The 19,004-nt window shown below is 40.5% G+C and overlaps 3 protein-coding genes across 8 annotated transcripts in view; 2 read left to right on the forward strand and 1 right to left on the reverse strand.

The window, feature by feature from the left end:
• The window catches only part of CDK2AP1 (cyclin dependent kinase 2 associated protein 1), an 18,290-nt gene extending 16,113 nt beyond the window's left edge, over positions 1 to 2,177 (forward strand). For all 3 annotated transcript variants that reach the window (XM_007071619.4, XM_037878955.2, XM_037878956.2), the window contains one exon: positions 1,376 to 2,177. In XM_007071619.4, coding sequence (XP_007071681.1) covers positions 1,376 to 1,443 — 68 coding nt within the window. In that variant the 3' untranslated portion in view covers positions 1,444 to 2,177. The remainder of the gene's footprint in view (positions 1 to 1,375) is intronic.
• MTRFR (mitochondrial translation release factor in rescue) lies at positions 1,875 to 12,156 on the reverse strand. The gene is made up of 3 exons (XM_037878961.2): positions 11,968 to 12,156; positions 7,266 to 7,583; positions 1,875 to 6,012 (listed from the first exon to the last, which is right to left on the reverse strand). Exons 1-3 carry the CDS (start codon positions 12,061 to 12,063, stop codon positions 5,800 to 5,802), a joined length of 627 nt encoding a protein of 208 aa, XP_037734889.1. The 5' UTR covers positions 12,064 to 12,156; the 3' UTR covers positions 1,875 to 5,799.
• A 117-nt stretch (positions 12,157 to 12,273) lies between these two features.
• MPHOSPH9 (M-phase phosphoprotein 9) overlaps positions 12,274 to 19,004 on the forward strand; it is a 42,140-nt gene continuing 35,409 nt past the window's right edge. For 3 of the 4 annotated variants that reach the window (XM_037878957.2, XM_037878959.2, XM_037878960.2), the window contains exons 1-2: positions 12,274 to 12,508; positions 16,116 to 16,254. In XM_037878957.2, the coding sequence (XP_037734885.1) occupies positions 16,148 to 16,254 (107 nt within the window). In that variant the 5' untranslated portion in view covers positions 12,274 to 12,508; positions 16,116 to 16,147. The remainder of the gene's footprint in view (positions 12,509 to 16,115; positions 16,255 to 19,004) is intronic. The other variant, XM_037878958.2, reaches the window with a different exon arrangement.

Genomic DNA, 19,004 nt, shown 5'->3' on the forward strand with positions numbered 1-19,004 from the left:
ATATGGAGCATTCCTCCTGCAGGAGACTTCTGTCTTTGTGCTCCACCAACTTAAAAGCCACACAGGCTTTTAAATCAATTAACAGTCTGTTTTCTACCTAATTCAGGGTAGCTCTGCTGCATAAACTGGGTACCTTGCCACATAAAGTCTAATGTGCTGCTTTGAGTCTGTATCTGTGCATACCATAGGTACAGGCACCAATTTTCTAGTGTGCATATATATTTAACCCTTTGAAAATCCTTGTATCCCTAACTTTTCTAGTGTAATTATTTAATGAACAGTTATTTCTTTGGGTGCAATCACTGGCTGCTCTGTGACCATGAAGCTTCCGGGCTGGCAGTCCTTCAGAGGCAATGTACTTTGAGTGGGAGGAGGCTAAGCATCTCCTGCTGCTCAACAGCAACTCCTCCACCCAGCTAAGGAGCAATAGTGGTGGGCTCTGAGCAGAAACCAATCTATTCTCTCTTGCCCTGAAACCTTGGTGCCAGAGCGTAGCCCTGTCTGCACGGGGAAAGTCATGCCAAAATCTCCCTTGGACCGAACACAGGCTGCTGTGAACTTCGGTAGCACTCGTCTAGATCTGCCACTAGTGTTTTAAGTATTAAGGCTGGGACTTAAGGTGCTTTTGAAAATTCTAGTTCATGTCAACTAGACCTGAGCAAGGTTACACAACATAGTGCTTAAAATGGTGGACTATCTACGCTGGCACTCTCAATGTTATTAACACGGGTGGAGCTTAGACTTTGACTTTCAAGGCAGGGTGACAGTTATGGCTCTGAGTTGAGAGACACCCTCTCAAAGCGGGTTTCAGAGTAGCAGCCGTGTTAGTCTGTATCCGCAAAAAGAAAAGGAGTGAAGTGAGCTGTAGCTCACGAAAGCTTATGCTCAAATAAATTTGTTAGTCTCTAAGGTGCCACAAGTCCTCCTTTCCTCTCAAAGCAAAAGTTACTCGATGGACAGATCAGGTTTTTTTGATTAAATTATTTTTAGCAAATTTTCAAATTACAATTATGCAAGATCCACTTTTTTTTTTTAAATTAAGATCTGCAGTTTAAAATAGCCTGCGCTGCAAAGTTTAGATCTATCTCTGAATGTGGAACTTAATTTCACAGGTGTTTGATTTCAGGGTTTTGGTTAGGACACATTTTTAACTGAAGTTTAACACAATGGTCCCTTCCGGCGTTCATCTGTGAAAAGATGCCAGTTAGGAGAACCAAACTCACTTGCTTGAACTGCAGGTGGAATGCGGCTGCCACAGTTATGGTACGTTGCAGCACCCTTGCTAGCTAGTTTAGGACAGAAACATTAAACCGCTTTGTTGAATTTCTACTGTCACCTAACCTGATACTTTCAAAAATCTTCCGTTCTTTTACAGGCATCATTCACGCTAGAGGATTAGTTCGGGAATGCTTGGCTGAGACTGAACGGAATGCAAGATCCTAGCCTACTAATTAAGTTACAAGACTTTCCAGCTCTTTATGAAGAAAAATGTAATACTTATTCCTTTTGAAACATGCAGATGAATCTTTTTATTTTGAGCGTTTTACCCTTTTTTTTTGCCCTTATGAAAACGTACAGTTAAGAACGAGAAGATTTTTCAATTTACTGAGGGTTTGCATTTTTTTAGATGTTAAACTCCCCAAATTCTTTCTAAAAGGTTAAGACTAAAACTGCATGCAGAGGAATGCTTTCTCTCCCACAGACTATACTTAAGTTCCTTTCTTATCCAGCCACCGTCTCATTCTTTTTATTTCTTTGACTATATTCACTTAACCCCACATGGTCAATCTTTCAACCTTTGACATAAACTCTAAGGATTTTTTTTTTTTTAAATAACTGCACTGGTAGCATGTTTTACCTAGTAGTTTGCTATACTCACACAGTTTGCCATACAGCATAGACCCTGCTTAGAAATAATCCTTTTTTTTTTTTTTTGCATAAGCATTTGCATGATTGTTAGTGCTTTGGAGTCCATTTAAAGTGCATGAGTTATAAATACAGAAGATAGAGCAACCTAACAAACAATAACAAGGTCCCAGAAAACTAATTTTCACCCTAAGGCTGAAGCTTTCATTGTAAGTTTGCCAAAAAACAAAATTCTGGATAAGTTACTAAAACTGTTATTTGCATCTTTGTATGTATTTATTACTTGATGTAATAAAGCTTATTTTCATTAACCATTTGTATTAAAACTGTATGTACGGTCACTTTAATCAACATTATGTTAAAAGTGCAAAAACTCAGTAGATAGGCCAATGTTTAACCTTCATGCAAGAGCCTCAAGTCCAGGAACAGACTAAAGAACAGGGCTGCAGACTGCTGGAGACGTTCCATCCATAGCACTGGCCTGATGCAGTCAGTCTCTGGAGGAAGCAGGTAAGGCTGCTTGCCGGCTCCATTGCTACTTATAAAAAGCAAAGTGTGGGGTATGTGTAAGAATGAAAGATACCGTAAAGTTCTAGGGATGTGATTTGACACCTTGTAAAAAAACCCATCATCACTCCATTAAGATGGAAGATCACCTCTTCCCTTGTGATTTTAAATCAACATCTTTAATAAAATTGAGCAGATGCTCCCTATTCCCCAGCTTTATTTGAAATTTTAAAAACAGAATAAAGACCCTTTCTGAGGTGAAACTATTCAAGTGTATTGTGATATAGTAAAGACAATGGCATAACACTGGTATTCAGTCGCATCAAAATTCTGCAAGGTAAACTAAGTAAAACTGACTACTGAAACTGGACAATGAAACCCAAAGAAAGGGAGACTTATCAGTGCAAACTATGGATGTTGGAGGATAATACAGTTTTGGGAAAGGGACAATTTGCATAAAAATGGTTCAGATGAGTGAACTCACCGAAGTTCCTTTCAACCTACTGTATCCTCCACATCTTTGTCTGTTAGTTTTCACATCTTTCTTCAATTGACAAAGATGTAATGTCTAAAAACTAAGGCTGTCAAATGATTTAAAAAAAAATCAGTTTTAATTGCACTGTTAAATGATAGAGTATCAATTTAAATTTATTAAAAATATTTTTGGATGTTTTTCTACAATTTCAAATATACTGATTTCATTTACAACACAGAATACAAAGTGTACAGTGTTCACTTTATATTTTTTATTACAAATATTTGCACTGTAAAAAACAATAGTATTTTCAATTTACCTCATACAAGTACTGTAATACAATCTCTATCGTGAAAGTGCAACTTACAAATGTAGATTTTTTTTTTTACATACCTGCACTCAAAAACAAAACTATGTAAAACTTTAGAGCCTACAAGTCCACTCAGTCCTACTTCTTGTTCATCCAATTACTAAGAAAAAGGAGTTTGTTTACATTTGAGAGATAATGCTGCCCGCTTCTTTTCAGAAGGTCACCTGAAAGTGGTAACAGGCGTTCACAAGGCACTGTTGTAGCCAGCGTTGCAAGGTATTTACGTGCCAGATATGCTAAACATTTGTATGCCCCTTTATGCTTTGACCACCATTCCAGAGGACGTGCTTCCATGCTGATGACTGGTTCTGCTCGATAACAATCCAAAGCAGTGCAGACTGACAGACCTTCATTTTCATCATCTGAGTCAGATGGCACCAATAAAAGGTTGATTTTGTTTTTTGGTGGTTCGGGTTCTATAGTTTCTGCATTGGAGTATTGCTCTTTTAAGACTTCTGACAGCATGTTCCAAACCTCTTCCCTCTTGGGTTTTGGAAGGCACTTCAGATTCTTAAACCTAGGATTGAATGCTGTAGCTATCTTTAGAAATCTTATATTGGTACCTTCTTTGCATTTTGTCAAATCTGCAGTGAAAGTGTTCTTAAAATCGAACAACATATGCTGGGTTGTCAGAGACTGCCATAACATGAAATAAATGGCAGAATGCGGGTAAAACCACGGAGCACGAGACATACAATTTCCCCCTAAGGAGTTCAGTCACAACCCTGCAAGGCTCAAGTAGTGTTTCTAGCTTTTGCAGTTTTTCAAAATCACTATCTGGTGGCACTGATAGATTGTGCTTTTGAAGAGCTAATGTGGCTGTGATAGCAGCTTTACTTCTAAGCATGAACCGAACCATACCCAATGTGGAGTTCCATCTGGTTGAAATATCTTGTACAAGAGGTTCTTGTTTCTGTCCATTTGCAGCTTGTTGTATTTCTAGCTCTATACTGTTAGCTGGATTGTGTTTGAAATGGCCCACAAGTTTTCTACATTTTGCCAGCACGTTTTCTAAACCACCATCGAGTGCTACTGTAATGGATCGCTGCAGACTGTGAGTGATGCATGCCATGTGTTCAAAAGGCAAATGACTGGCTGCTGCAATCATACTGTGTGCACTGTCAGTACTAATTGTTGTTACCTTTTCTTGAATATTCCATTCTTTCGCAACATCCAAGAAACACTCTGCATATGTTTCAGCATAATGTCTCTCTTCAATGTGTGTTACCGTTAAAGCAAACGATTGCAGTGTCCATGCAGCATCAATTAGGTGTGCTGTGTCTCCAACACAGCTGTGATTGCTCAAGGACGTCCAGTGATCACCATCCAAAGCAACAGCTAGTGCATTTTTCAGAAGCTCCAACTTTGTAGTCTTCTCATGATATAGGCATCACAAATACTTGGCAATGGTCTCTTGGGAGGGCAAGGATTATGACTAATTAGAAGATGCAATTTGAATAACGTCTCTTAGCCCTCTGTTGTTTACAGTGTTGAGTGGTCTGCACTCGATAGCTATGCACTTTGCAATAGTACTGGTTAAACTGTTGTACATTGATCCATGGGCTTGTAGCAATCCTGAAACTCTGTAAGTGTACTCTGTCGCGGCTGGCAGGATTCATTTGCTGTCAGTGGGTTATCTGTAGCACAAGAACTGGAGGCAAAAGCATGTTTAGCGCGTATGTGGTACTGCAGACTTTAAGTACTTCGATGGTACTGGAATTCAGTCTTGCAGTAGCTACAGATAACTGTCTTTTTATCCAGAGGTTTCTTAAAAATAAACTTCCCATTCAAAAGACCTAAACTTTTGGTGCTTTGCTCCATTAACTTTTTCTGATATTTAATCACTCCAGATCATGAGAATACAGTAGAACTGTGCCAGTGTCCACCAAGTAATGTAGTACAGTAAGTAAGAGGGTCAAAACAAAGCTGTGTGAGTAACTCATTTAAAAAAACGTTAATTGTTTTGTATTAATTGCCTGTATTAACTGCAATTAATTGACAACCCTACTAGAAATGAGTTTTTTTTTTTTTTATAGCTCATCCAATCTGCCTACTGTAAGTTATAAAGGGGGTTCTGATTTAAATGGAAATGTTGCCTGAGTACGGACTATAGGATAAGGCCAACTATGTTTCAGGAGAAGACCTCCTTTATGGCATGAAAGCATTAGAGATTGTGTCTAAATCCTCTCACAGTGAGAGAAGAATATTCTCAGCTGATTGAGTTTTTCCCTCCATTAACAAAAGTGGATACAGTTTTCCTGTAACATCCATTTAATTAAGGTTTTATGGATCTTGTTTTCTTATCACACCTGTCCTAAACTTGGCACAAATGAACTGATGATTATATTGAATCTGAGTGTACCGGGATGTCCACCGTAGATGAAATATATGACTGCTATTAACATTGGGCTAAATACTTTAGCCTTGCACTAATAGCAGGTCAGTAAACTCAACAATTTAATAGTGTTTATTATGAAGTCTTAACAGTATTAAGCCAGAAAACTTCTAACACATGTTTCAAGGGTAGCAACAAACTCTCTCCTCTTTCCCTGACAAACCAAATCGGTATTTTCTCTCACACTTATTTGGCATCTGATTCTTGCATTTCTTTAATATGCCTTTTCTTTTCTAGATTCTCCTTTGCTCTTTTTTTCTTTTCTTGCTTTTTCTTCTCAGCTGCTCTTTTCTCTTTAAAAATGTCACTATTTTCACCTTTGTAAAAGAGGTCAACTTTTTGCTGCAGGATTTCTCTGGCTCTCTGTCGGTTCAGCTCCACTGATCTAGTTTGATGACACTGAAAAAAAAATTGTTATTGTAAATTAATTCTGTTCATTCTACACATACACATTTTTTCCTTTTACTAAACATGTTGTACTACTGTAGAGCCTCATCCTGTAAAATCCTTATTAATATAAATTAATCCTAAAATTTAAATCTGTTTATATGAGTAAGTAGTAGAATACTTGGCTTGTAATTTGATTTTATTTATGTACTAGCTGAAAGGAAAAAAGCAACCCTGATAAGAGATATTTAATTTCAGACTAGTAAGGGAAAGTGCACAAGGAAATAAGAAGCCAAATTTGTGTCATGACAGTTTCTAAAGGAAAAGTGTTCTCTTTATGTGGTAACATTCAAGAAATGATTAGAACAATTGTGAAGTCTATTAATTAAATTAATGGCTCAAAAAAATCCATTTTAAATGAGCTAGCCTCTCCCTTTCTGCTATAGCAGTAAACAGCAAACCATTTTTGGTAGCCATCAGATGACGTGAAGTTAGTGTTTTGAAGTAGCATTTATTGTTTAAGGGTTCTTCTAGTTTTGCCTACTGATTTTTGTCTTAATCCTTTCTCACTGGTAGACCTGAAAATTGCTCCTCCATTCCTTTGAAGTTACTTCTGAATTTAAATTATACAGAGTAAAAGGAAGACATTAAGTTACAGCTAGTGAGCAAAAATTTGTCTCATAAGGATCAATGGGCAGCCCCTAGTTGATAAATTATTCTTACTTATGAGTAATTTGAGGAGCAATAGGTAGGCTCAGTTTGTACCAAGCTTGTTGGATCTGTAGTCTCATCTTGCATTTGTAATAGGGAAGGGAGAGCCAGGAGTTCTGATTTTTAGTTCCCTGCTCTAGGACCCTGGGAAAGTCACTTAAACTCTGTCCCTCCATTTTACCATCTTAAAATGGAGAAATTTCCTTATGGCATAGCATGTTGGAAAGCTTAAAGTTTATAAAGTACTTTGGAGTTCTTTAGATGATAGGAGCTATTGAAGAGGAAAATTTCAGGATCCCTTTAACTGGATGCAAGATTTGAATGCAAATTTGGTGCTGCCTACTTTTCCTATGAATGAAAGGATTGCCTCAAAAAAAAAAATCCTATCATTTAGCTCTTTAAAGTCTAATTATTATACTCCTGGGGGAATTCTGCACCAAAAATTAAAAATTCTGCACACCATATTTTAAAATTCTGCATATTTTATTTGTCAAAATAACACAATATAATCAGGCTGGTTTCAATTATTTAATGGAACCAAATAAATGAATTACCTTGACTACAATCCCAGATGGAATATGCTTCAGGACCACACAGTTGCTTGTCTTATTCGTTGCTTGGCCTCCTGGGCCATCACCTCTTACAAACTGTTCTTCTAAGTCTGTTTCACTTAGTGCAAGAAGATCACAAGAATTCTTCTTTCCTGCAACCGGCAATAAAGGTACAGCCAGTCGGGGGGATAAAAACTTTTGCTGCCTCCAAAGCCATGGCCTCCAAGACAATGTATTTATTTTGGTTAGTAAGATTGAGGAATGAAACAAACTTGAAGCACTCATAAGGAAATGGAAACCAAAATTCCTCTTGACTGGAACCTGAAATAGAAAATACCTTGTTTTAACATGATCTAGTTTAGCCTAATATGACCTAATGTATTTTAAAAGATGTTATAAACTAGCTCTGTAACATTGTTACAGATATGTCAAATTTGGAACACTAAATATTTCAAATGAATGTTATGAAGTTGCAACAAAATAAGTAGCCAAAGTTGTTATTTCGTCTGTAAGGCATCTGTAAAATAGCCACTAAATTAAAACAGACTAAATTTCAAAATCAAGGTGTTAAGTGGCACCTGAAAACACTTATTAACAGAGAGAAGCCTCACACAATAAGTGTCCAAATTTGAGCTTTAGAATGCAATTAGTTCTGGTGAAATAAACTAATTGCTCACATCATTCTTTTAAGTTTACTTTGTCTTGGAAATTTGATATAAACAATGGTTCAAAACAGCATTCAAATAGGGAAGCAGTTTTGGTTTATACACTCGGGGTGAAATCCTGGCCCCAAGAAAGCAACGGTCCGAATATTATCCCATATACCAGAAAAGAAGGGGGTAAAGACCTAATGGAAAGAGAAGGCTATGCACCTGGCTACATAAAAATCTTATTTGGAAGTCCTTACTCAGGCAAAACTCCCACCAAGTCCTGATATCCTTAAGTCCAGATTCATTCTTGCATTAGCTTAATAGTTCCTATAGTTTTGAGACTATTCCTGGTTCCCATTCTAATTTTTAAAATAAATGGAAGTAACATGTTTTTACTTGCTGGTACTTCATGCTGCACTGACTTTACTGAATTTATCAGTATACCAGCTTGATCAACTTGATTTCAAATTAAGAATCTTTTGTGCTCTGCTGTTTGCCATAAGTTGCTCCTGTCATCAAACCTTTGTGATTTCATTCATGATTTTTGTGCCCACTCCTCCGGTTCTATTTTTCCCTTCATAACTGTTTGTTTCCACATCAGAATGGACACTGACAGTTTAAGATAGCAGGTGAAAGAGCAAATGGGCTATGAAGACAGAATGCTTGACCCCTAGAGGTGATCCCTCCTAGTCAGGGTTTTTGATCCTTATAGGCCTGAAAGTGCAGGGAAGCTTGCACTGCAACCACCTATTCTGTGGTTACACCAATGACTCCAGATTTCTAGTCCTATCAAACAGCACTGTTCCTTGGGCTCTAAGTTAAGATAATAAATGTCTTTGTTTTGCTTTAACTATTTACTTATTTGGCTCAAAAGAATGACTACTTGACTATGCGAACTGTATGTCCTGAATGCAGTTGATGAAAAATGTTAACATTCAACTAGCAATAAATCTACACTGGTACAAGAAAGGGGGAAAAACGGAAATAGTTTTGAGTAGTTTTAATGAGCAAGTAAAACTGGCCACTTGGTGGCACTAAAAACTAAAAGATGGGAATGCAGTGTTTTATTGCAGAAACCATAAAGCAACACTTAATTCTTCAAAGCATAGCAGCAATGAGTTATGGTAACTATTTTCCCCTTCCTCCAACTCAGTTACTATTGTCAGTAACTGGTTGCTTAGATAACCTTAGTTGAAACAAAGGATAACTGTCTGAGCTACTCATCACACATGAATAGAGAAGATTTGGGGAGTGCTTAATGCTTGCAGACTAATGTGAATTTGCTACTGTTCCTTGATGCTACAGCTATAAAAAATGACTAAAACAAATATGTACAGAGCAAGACTGACCTACCAGGATTTCACTTTACACAAAACAGGGTCTAAAAACCCCCCCCACAGTTGTTAGGTATTGTGCGTGTAGGAGAGAAAGGAAATAATGGTGAACCATAGTCCTATTCAGAATGGGTGGTACCTTGCTATCATTAATATAGCTTAATGAGGGGAAACATCTTTGTATATAAAAACAGTATCATCCCAGGGTTTTTTTATACAGTCCTAGAAATGTCAAGTCTGTCAGAATTCCTTAGATCAAGAGGTTTGTACAGTTTGAAAGCTCTGCAATTATTATATCCTATTTATAACATCCAACAGCACACTGGAGATTTTAATTATTGAAGTCTCCACACACACTTAAGACACAGAAGTATCACTCCATTTTGATGAAAGGCTTCTAAATAGTCAACTGTCTTGGTGTCTCTTGGTTAAATATATCCTGCAATGCAAACTGAGAAAACTATCAATTTTAGCAAAATGCCCTCAACAGTCAGGCTAGGAAGAAGAACAGTTAGTACTTTAATATGCTGAATATTCTCCTGCTAGCCTTCCTAATTGGAGCAGTCAACACATATTCCTAAATGCAAGGGTGTCACCTACAAAAAGAGTAGTGGACAACTTGGGTGTTAGGACACCTGTGTCCTATTCCTTCTACCCTGACCCACTGGATGACATTAAACAAGTCCCTTACCGATAGCTTATTTCACCCATCTCTAAGACATGCAATACCTGCCTTATTGAGGTGCTGCACAAGTGAGTAGCATTATTTAATGAATCAGCATTAGCATACTGATTTGCAGGTCACCTTATACATTAAAAATATAAATACTTCCTATGTGACTTAAGATGTGTTTTCACTAATGGCTTTCTCCTTCACAGCTCATCCTCTCCTTTTGCTTCATCCTGCAGTGAAGTCACAATCCAGTACTTACAAGATCAGTTGTCAAGGAAATAACTGTGGTAGTAAAAACAATGCATCATGCTTTTACTGTAGGATCAGCTAGGAAGAGGTCAGCAAGGGACCATGATCTGATTTAAAACACAGATTGGAAATTATTCATCATGGTAAGCAATTATGGCATATAGATAAGAGATGGGTTTTTTCCCCTTCTAATATAATATCTTTGGAACAGGCACCTTATCTTCATACCTGTCTGTAAAGCAACTAGCACCCTGTTGGCACTGTGTGTATGTATGTCTGTTGGGGCAACTAAGAACTAGTCCAAAACATCAGTGTTTATTTTGAAATGCAAATAACCACTTGCAATAACTTGTATCTATTTCTTAAGAAGAGTACCATCCACTTAAGGTCACTGACTAGGGTTAATAGTTAAGTAAGTAAGGCCTGCACAAACTGTTGCATGAACTACAGACTGAAAATCACTGAAAGTCTGCTTTCATTCCCTCACACACTGACAGCACCCTAACAAGCACCTGTCCCACTATTAGCAGCATAAACGATTCTAGGATAGAGTTGAGGTTGTGAGCACAAGCCTGGGGAAACAGAAGAAAAAAGTAGTAGAATGTGAAGTCAAGGGAATAAAAAGTCTGAACACCTGCTCTGTTTGGTTCGCAGCCTGGGTTTCCAGTGTATGGGGAGCGAGATGGGTCCTCTCCCTCAGTCAGTGGAGATACCAACAGGGCCTTGACAGCTGAGGGACAAAGCAGGAAACTCAATATTGCAGATGCATTGTCCTGCTGGCTGAACTCCCATATTGCTCCCCATCAGGCATATTTTTGGGGGCTCCATCAAGACCTTTTAAGTGAAGTTCTACAACCCAGTTCTAAGTCCATGAAAAACAGACAATTTTGGAAAGGAGTTTGTGCAGTGGTGGCTAGAACAGGGGAAGGGGGCGTGGGAGGTTTAAGAGCAGGTTGGATAAACACCTATCAGGGATGGTCTAGATCAGTGGTTCTTAAACTGGGGTGTGAGACATGCCAGATTTTTTTAGAAAGTAAATCATTGAAAACACAAATTAAGCACAGGCATGTAAGTACAACTACTTTGTTTCATCAAACCTATGTTTTTATTATACATTTTTTAACAATTACTGTAATATACAAACAAAATATATCTAGGTTTTTCATAAGGGGTGCGAGAACATATTTTGAGAACCAAAGGGGTGCGGGCTGCAGTAAAGGTTAAGAACCACTGGTCTAGATAATACTTAGTCCTGGCTTGAGTGCAGGGGACTGGACCGAGGTCCCTTCCAGTTCTATGATTCTCTCCCCAGCTCGGGGAGGAGGGCGGGGTGTCAAGATGGGTGTGCAAGGAACAAGAGCTGGGATTCCTAGATTTCCTCCCCAGCTGTAGGAGCAAAGAGAGAATGGAGAGTTGGGGGTGGGAGGCAGGGATAGGGGCCAGGACTACTGGGTTCTCTCCCCAGTTCTAGGAGCAAAGTGGGAAGGGGGACTGAGAGCCGGGACTCCTGGGTTCGCTCCCCAGCTCTGGGACCGGAGCGGGGGGGGGGGCGGTAGGGATAGGAGTCGGGACTCCTGGGTTCACTCCCCAGCTCTGGGAGCAGAGAGGGGACGGAGGGTTAGAGCGGGGAGGGAGGGGGGCAGGGGTAGGAGCCGGGTTCTCTCCCCAGCTGGGCCCCTGCCTGTAGCCTGATAAACCCGCAGCGAAGAGCTGGAGTCTGAAGTCCCGATCAAGGGGGGCTCGGGGTCAGGCGCGCGCCCAACCGCTCTAAGGCGCCAGGCGGGGCCCTTCTTACTTACAGGCAAGGGAGGGTCAGCACGGGCCCCACAACATCCGCATCGGCCGTTTTGCGCATGCGCCCCCCAAGACAGTACCACAGACATACATCTGCGCATACGTAATACACTTCCTACTGTATGAGCGCTCTGCCCTTCTCCAATCCGCAAGAATCCCTCACCGTCCCTCACTGAGCATGCGCAGGCAAGCCAGGCCTCCCGCACACTATGCAGGAGCGCAAAAACCAATCAGCCAATCATGTCCCGGGTACTCGTGCGGCGCGCAGCCGCACCTGCCAATCCGAACGCGGGGATATGGCTCGCCGGTACTTCCCGCACCTCAGCCAATAACGTCGCACGATTGGATCTGGCGCGCGGCCAGAAGAGCCAATCATCGCGAGGGGGCCCGTCTCTCGTGCCCTTTGCCCCCCCGCAACGTTCGAATCCCAGCCGCCAATCGTGAGGAAGGAGATTGCGGCTGGTGCTTGTTTACCGCCTAACGGTCGCTGGAGGGGAGCAGTGCTGAAACTAGGATACCCTTCCCTCCGGACAGGCAGAGATGCAGGTAAGGGAGGAGCGAGCCCAGACATGGGACCCTGGAGTAGAAGACACCCAGTGACGCGGGCCTTAGCATGCCGCGTCTTTCAGCCCCCTCCCCCCCGTCCCAGTTAGGCGAGACGTCCTCAATTATAGCTTCGACCCCGCCCCCAACAGCGAGTGGCAGTCTTGTTGACCAATCCTGGGGTAGCAGCTCTGTCAACAGTCTAAAACGGGGTGGTTAGCCGCCCAATGAGAGGAGAGGGGCGGAGCCTGGACTGGGAAATTGGAACGGGGTGCGGGGCGGAGAGCTGTAGGGGAGAGGAAACCCACGGAAAGGAGGCGGGGTTAGAGGAGAGCAAGTGACTGAGGAGATAGCTGGGAGGACTGAGGGAGAGATGGGAGAAGAGGCTGGAGGGAGTGGGAGGACCCAGTAGGGTGGGGTAGGAACTAGTGGGAGGTGAGGAGAGGGTGGGGGAGGACCCAATGCGAGGGAAGGGGCGTGAGGGAGGATGGGGGCCTGAAAGGGGAGAGAGAGTGGACAGAGAGAGGGCCTGAAGTGGGAGGGGAGGAAAGTACTTGAGGGCAAAGGGACCAGATGCTGCTCAGATGAGGGGGTTGTTAAATGAGGGGGGTAATCCCCACTGTAAATGTGCTGGTGTTGGTGTAGCAGCTCACCAGCATACATGTTTAGTTCATGTTTTTTTGAGTTGGTCCTAGAGTTTGTTCTGGGATGTACCTTGGCCTGTAAGAATAGAGTCCAGGAAATGTTTCCTGTCATTTTTCTGTTTAATTAAAAATGAGAATAGTCTAAAATTGTAAAAGAGTTTGGAGGTTACTTGTCACGCTCTTAAGCACTGGTGTAGTTGAAGTGGTTTAGTTCTCCCAAATTAAATTTAGTGATCAAATGTGTTTCTTTTATGGCCCAGTTATTTTAAGAGTGATAAAAAAAGCCAACATTTAACGTCTGAAATGTAGGTGCTGCACGCTGAAAGTTCAGAGCAATCTAGATGCAATTTTATGTGCACTTGACTTCTCCATATTTTTACTCTCACAGGTATTTAACTTCTATTAAAAAACTTGCATCAGTTCATCTGAGGGAAAACATATAAGGGTTGGTTTTGCAGACTGGTCTAATTTAGTGTCTTTCTACACTAAATGGAAGATCAGTGTTTGGGACTGTAAGGGCTGATCGGTACTGCAAGAACAACCAAAATAAGGGACCCCATGACAGCTAAGTTATTTCCTGATCCTGTAACAATAATGTTAAAATTTGTAATGTGGACAGGACTAGGCTTGGCAAGCTGGTCAATTGACTGGCCAGTTGATCACCTATTATTTGACCAATGTCAAATATCGTCAACAGATATTCCAGCAAGAATGCCCAGAGCTCGGCAGCAGCCTACTTTTGTTTGCATCCTCATGCTATCGATTAGCAACCCTACTTAAATGTCTTGTCGCTCACTTCACTACCTGTTTGGGGGGGGAAAGTTGAGCATCTTAACTGGGTGTAATCTTCAGAACAAACATTCTATATATGCATGTATATCATCATATACCAGACCATCAATATACGTGGCAGCTTACAAAGCACGTTAAACAACTTAAAAGACATGGTCCATGTCCCAAAGTGTTTACTATCTAAACTGACTAGACAAACGTACAAACTGAGAGGAGGGTTCAGTCATTAAACCTTCTCCCTAACACAAAGAAAATTAGATGCACAGCCATTAAGCTGCTTGAAGAGCTGGCCTCGCATAAGTGCATTTAAAAATGACTTTTTTTCTTTTATAGTTGCCATGTGTTTGTTTTTGTTTCTGTTTAATTTCATGTTTCTTTTCTTTTGTAACTATTAAGTCTTGAGTAACTTCATATTTAAATGCTAACCTAATATTGCTATAAAATATAATTATGCTATCATTTTTTTCAGAACTCCACTTAATTGTGTTTTGCATTTTTCTGAGTTAAAATAACTCAGTTAAGTAACTCGTTTTTGTACTTAGGTATAAGTATCCATCTAAGATTTTTGGACACCATAAAGTCATACTCTTTTTTTGTTACTGTTGTTAATGTTCCGATCAATTAATGCTTTACAATATTTGGCTATTTTTGACATTATTTGATTAGTCAATTGACCATTTATTTTTGGAATGATCAACCAACAGAAACCACATACTGCAGCTCACGTCTCCACTTCCAGCAAGTCCATGGCATAGGTTCTGAACACTTGTAACATAGTTTGTTCTTGTGTTGTTTGTAGATGCAAATCATGTGACAACTGTGTTTGAAAATTATTCCAGATGCTGTTATATAACCAAGAGTGGACCAGTCCTGAACTGATATTCTTGAGGCAGCGGTTGAGTCTGAGTGCAGTGAAGGCAGTTTATTCAGGCCTTGAGGGAGAAAAGGACCTCATATTGTTCTATAATGATTTCTTTTGCTGACCTGTAGAGCAGTACTAGTGGATTCCCGAGGGAGCAAATTCTGGCTTTCCTCGGCTGGATCAACAGTTGACACAATCCAGGGACTTTTAACATGGAGCTTAATGCAAATTTACCAGACACCCATTAGTTTAAAGACTAAACTTACCAGACAGAGCCAATATGAGAGATTGGTGTCAGGAGAGCCACCAGCAAATACCAGGAGCAGTTTGCTGCTAAGGAACATAATCCATGACTTCAGGCTGATGGAAAATGGGTGAATGCTGGGATTCTTGCTAAGAAGCTGTCCCTGAACTTTGGTTGGGACCTCTATTTTTTGTATCCACTTTTAGGTGTCTGATAAATTTGAGGCCTTTCCACATCTTTTCTGGCTGCTAGAAGGGAGAAAGAGCTTTCTTTTTCTAAGCACCTCTGACTGTTAGGGAGGTGTGCATCTTTAGTATTCTACCCTTTCCCCAGCTTCTGTTTTTTTAGATCCTCCTCTCATGGAGATAGCTGCAGTGCCTGCCTGTGAAGTAATTTTTTCAGACATGACTTTTCTCAGCTTCACTGCTGCCTACTGAATTATTAAATACCAGCAATGAAAAAAATAGAGTCTAGTTAATTTTCATCAGCTGCTGCTTGGAAAAGCAACTTTAAGATGATGGTTTGGGGGAGCAGGAGGGTGCTCCGGGCTGGGACTGAGGGTTTCGGAGGGCGGGAGAGGGATCAGGTTGGGGCAGGGGGTTGGGGCACAGGAGGGTGTCAGGGGTACAGGCTCTGCGTGTCGCTTACCTCAAGTAGCTCCCAGAAGCAGCGGCATGTCCCCCTTCCGGTTCCTATGCGGATGTGCGGCCGGGCAGCTTTGCACACTGCCCTGTCCGCAAGCGCCGCCCCTGCAGCTCCCATTGGCTGCGGTTCCCTGCCAATGGGAGCTGTGGGGGCAGTGTGCGGCACCCCCTGACTGCCCCTACGTTTAGGAGCTGGAGGGGGGACATGCCACTGCTTCCAGGAACCACGCGGAGTGGGACAAGCCCCCAACCCTGCTCCCTGGCGGGAGCTCGAGGACCAGATTAAAACTTCTGGAGGGTTGGATGCGGCCCTTGGGCCATAGTTTGCCCACCCCTGATCTAAAGATTAATCAAATTGCTTAATCAAACAATGAAGCCAAACTGCTTTTTGAATTGAAAGTATGATAATTCTGTATTTTCAAAGGATAACAACAGTATCCTTCTGGGGAATAAAATATGGAAAATTTGGACTTGGTGAAAACTGTGCAAGAACTCTCTCACTCTTCTGTAGAATCTGACATCAGAAGTTCCTACAACTCTGGCTGTAACTTGAAAACTAACAGGTAATGATAATGTATAGCACAAACTGATATGTAAATTTTTAAAAGAGGAAATATGTATTGGACTACAGCTTTTTTTTGTCTCTTTCTGTTTGGATGGTGCCTAAACTCATTTGAAGTGATGTCTTGTTTCACTAAAGTAGAAGCTTCAGAATTTATTATGTGGCCTTGTTAGCTTCTGCTGGGACAAAAAGAAAGGTGACAAAAAAGGGCCAAAGCATACATGTGAAATAATACCTCAACTGTTGGTGTACTTCTTTATTATTTTAAATCTGTAGAGAATGCAGCTGTATTATTAAATCTGTATGTAAATGTATATAGGCCACTTCTACCCAAATATAATATTGTGAATAGTTTGTTCTTTCATATGTTAAATGGAGCTAATATAAGACCACTGTTACGATAAAATTGCTTATTAAAATAGGTTTCAGAGTAGCAGCCGTGTTAGTCTGTATTTGCAAAAAGAAAAGGAGTACTTGTGGCACCTTAGGTGCCATCACAGTTCACATTTATTTATTGTTCTTAAAATGCATCTTCCTTGTTTTTCCAACTTGTCTCTTTCTTCTTTTCAAGGTTGAACTTTTTTTCTTCTTGTGCGCTTTGGACCTGATAAAAGCCCAATGAAGTCGATGTGATACTTTCCATTGACTTCAGTGGGATTTGGATTAGGTCCATCCAGTCCGGGATCAGTTATGTCAGTGTCATATGAGTGACAGTTGTGATCTTGCACAGCCTTTTGTAATACTGATGTGTTTTCTGGCATTGAGAAATGAATAAAGATAATTCCATTCCTTTAGTATACTGTTGCTGTAGGAGGGATAGGACTATCTATTGTGATTAATGAGTATTGCTGTTGAAAGCCACAAAATCTCATTTCTTTAGAAGATAGAGAGGTACTTAGAATGAAACTAGACAACCTTTTAGTCTGTCACTCAAACTGCTAACAGTCACCATTTCCAGGCAGGTGAAACAATAAATGTTGAGCCAAGAATGCCAGTCTGTATCCAGAGCACTTTATTAAATAAAGCTATAAAATAATAGAACATACCTGTTGACTCTTACCAATTCTTATTCTATCTATATGTACATCTTTATAAAGGCAAGAAGGAAAAATTAAAAATTCTGTAATTGTGATGGTCTCATAATATCTATCAATCCAGAAGGAGGCACTGCAGTTCTTTTCTTTTTCTTTACACTTCATAAAAACAAAGAAAATATATTGTAAACATCCTGATATGAAATAGGATTCTGCAAGACAACTGTAATGTGCAAAACACAAAAAGGAATACAAAAAGCTGTCCACTTAAGCAGATAACTCCATTGTGCCAGGAAGCTAAATCTGGGCTAGTGAACCTACCAGGTAGCTAATCAAGTATAGGACTGTGATTACTAGTTCAGCAAGAACCCCAAGTGGTTAGCCTTCAGATGCAAGTGAGCACATAAGCTTTCTGTGGCTTTACCCTATACTTTCACCTCCTGTGAGGGTTAGAATTTCCAAGTAGGAATTAAGGCTAGGACAGAGATTTTTTTGGGACTGTACCAGATTCCCAATAGAAAGAGGGAAGGATGCATTTCCCTGGAAAACAGGGATTTATAATTTGTGATTAAATTGTAGCTCTGGTTGATCTCACTCACTAAACTGCTGTGTTTGGATCCCGACGCTGGATGATTTTGTTTGACTCTGGCTTCTCTGCCACTCTGCCTGGGCATAGATTCTGTGTGGTACCCTTTCTGGAAGTGGGATCCCTGGGCCCAGTTGCCCTAGTTCCCAAGACCAGTGCTGAACTCCCTAAGAGTCCCCAGTAACTTAAACATGCCCTTTCCCAGAGCTCCACTTTTGTGGGCACTCTGGTTTATAATTTACCCCTTCAGGGGACATATTATAGTTGAAGCAAATAGACACAGATTTTGCAAAAAGATTTCTAGAACAATCACTTTTTGCTTTAAACAGCACCAGAGATACACAGATCAAGACAAAACAATACACATCTACACACCATTACCTGCCCTCACTTCATTACCACTTGTGAGCATTCTTCAGGATTTGAATCTGTTTCTTCTCAGGGATCCAAATCCCTTCTCTGAGACTTCACTCCTCCAGCTCAGGCTTCTCTTCTGAATCTCCTTTCTGCCCCTGGAGCTGCTTTCTTTAGCTTTGTCTGGTCAGAAACCTGCCTTTTTTGAATCACTCCAAAGTTCTCAGTGTTTGTGTTTTTTAACCCCCTGTTCTGACACTTCTGTCTCTTTGTTCTCTTCTGGAGATTTTCCACTCCTTAAACCCCTTTCACTCTCTGCAGACAAGCAGGAGAAAACTGCTTTCACCTAGGATGTAGTCATCCCATTTTTCTGTCTGGGGTTTGTTGATGGTCTTTAACAACTGTCCTACTCAGAGATGGACACTAAGGAACCTCTCTCTCTCTCCTTAGGACAAGGAATATGAGGCAAGAATGCAGTAAAGTTCATAGTGATAAGTACTCAAATATGCAAAAAGTTCATAATTTCAAACAGAATTAATAAATTATACATTGATTCCCCAAGTCATCACAACATGTTTTATGAATTCTCTAACTTCTTTGAGGGGAAAAATAACCTTGTTTGTGTGATCAGATCAATCTGATTTTTAGTGTATTGGGTTTCAGAATGAAAAATCAATACAAAAAAAGGGTTTTGTATTACTAGTATATTATTTTGAGTGCTGTTGTTGGACAACATTTGGCACAGTAAATAATTCAAATGTTTTTCTTCATGTTTCA

Source organism: Chelonia mydas, chromosome 15 (assembly GCF_015237465.2).
Source record: "Chelonia mydas isolate rCheMyd1 chromosome 15, rCheMyd1.pri.v2, whole genome shotgun sequence".
Classification (NCBI taxonomy): Eukaryota; Metazoa; Chordata; order Testudines; family Cheloniidae; genus Chelonia; species Chelonia mydas.

Bases quoted from the DNA above. Each gene is read 5' to 3' on its own strand.
- MTRFR (XM_037878961.2), bottom strand. From the start codon at position 12,063: ATGCGCAGATGTATGTCTGTGGTACTGTCTTGGGGGGCGCATGCGCAA. The intron at 7,584-11,967 runs GTAAGTAAGAAG...TTTCTATTTCAG, and splicing joins GTGCTGACCCTCCCTTGCCT to GTTCCAGTCAAGAGGAATTT. The intron at 6,013-7,265 runs GTAATTCATTTA...TTTTTTTTTCAG, and splicing joins CATCTGGGATTGTAGTCAAG to TGTCATCAAACTAGATCAGT.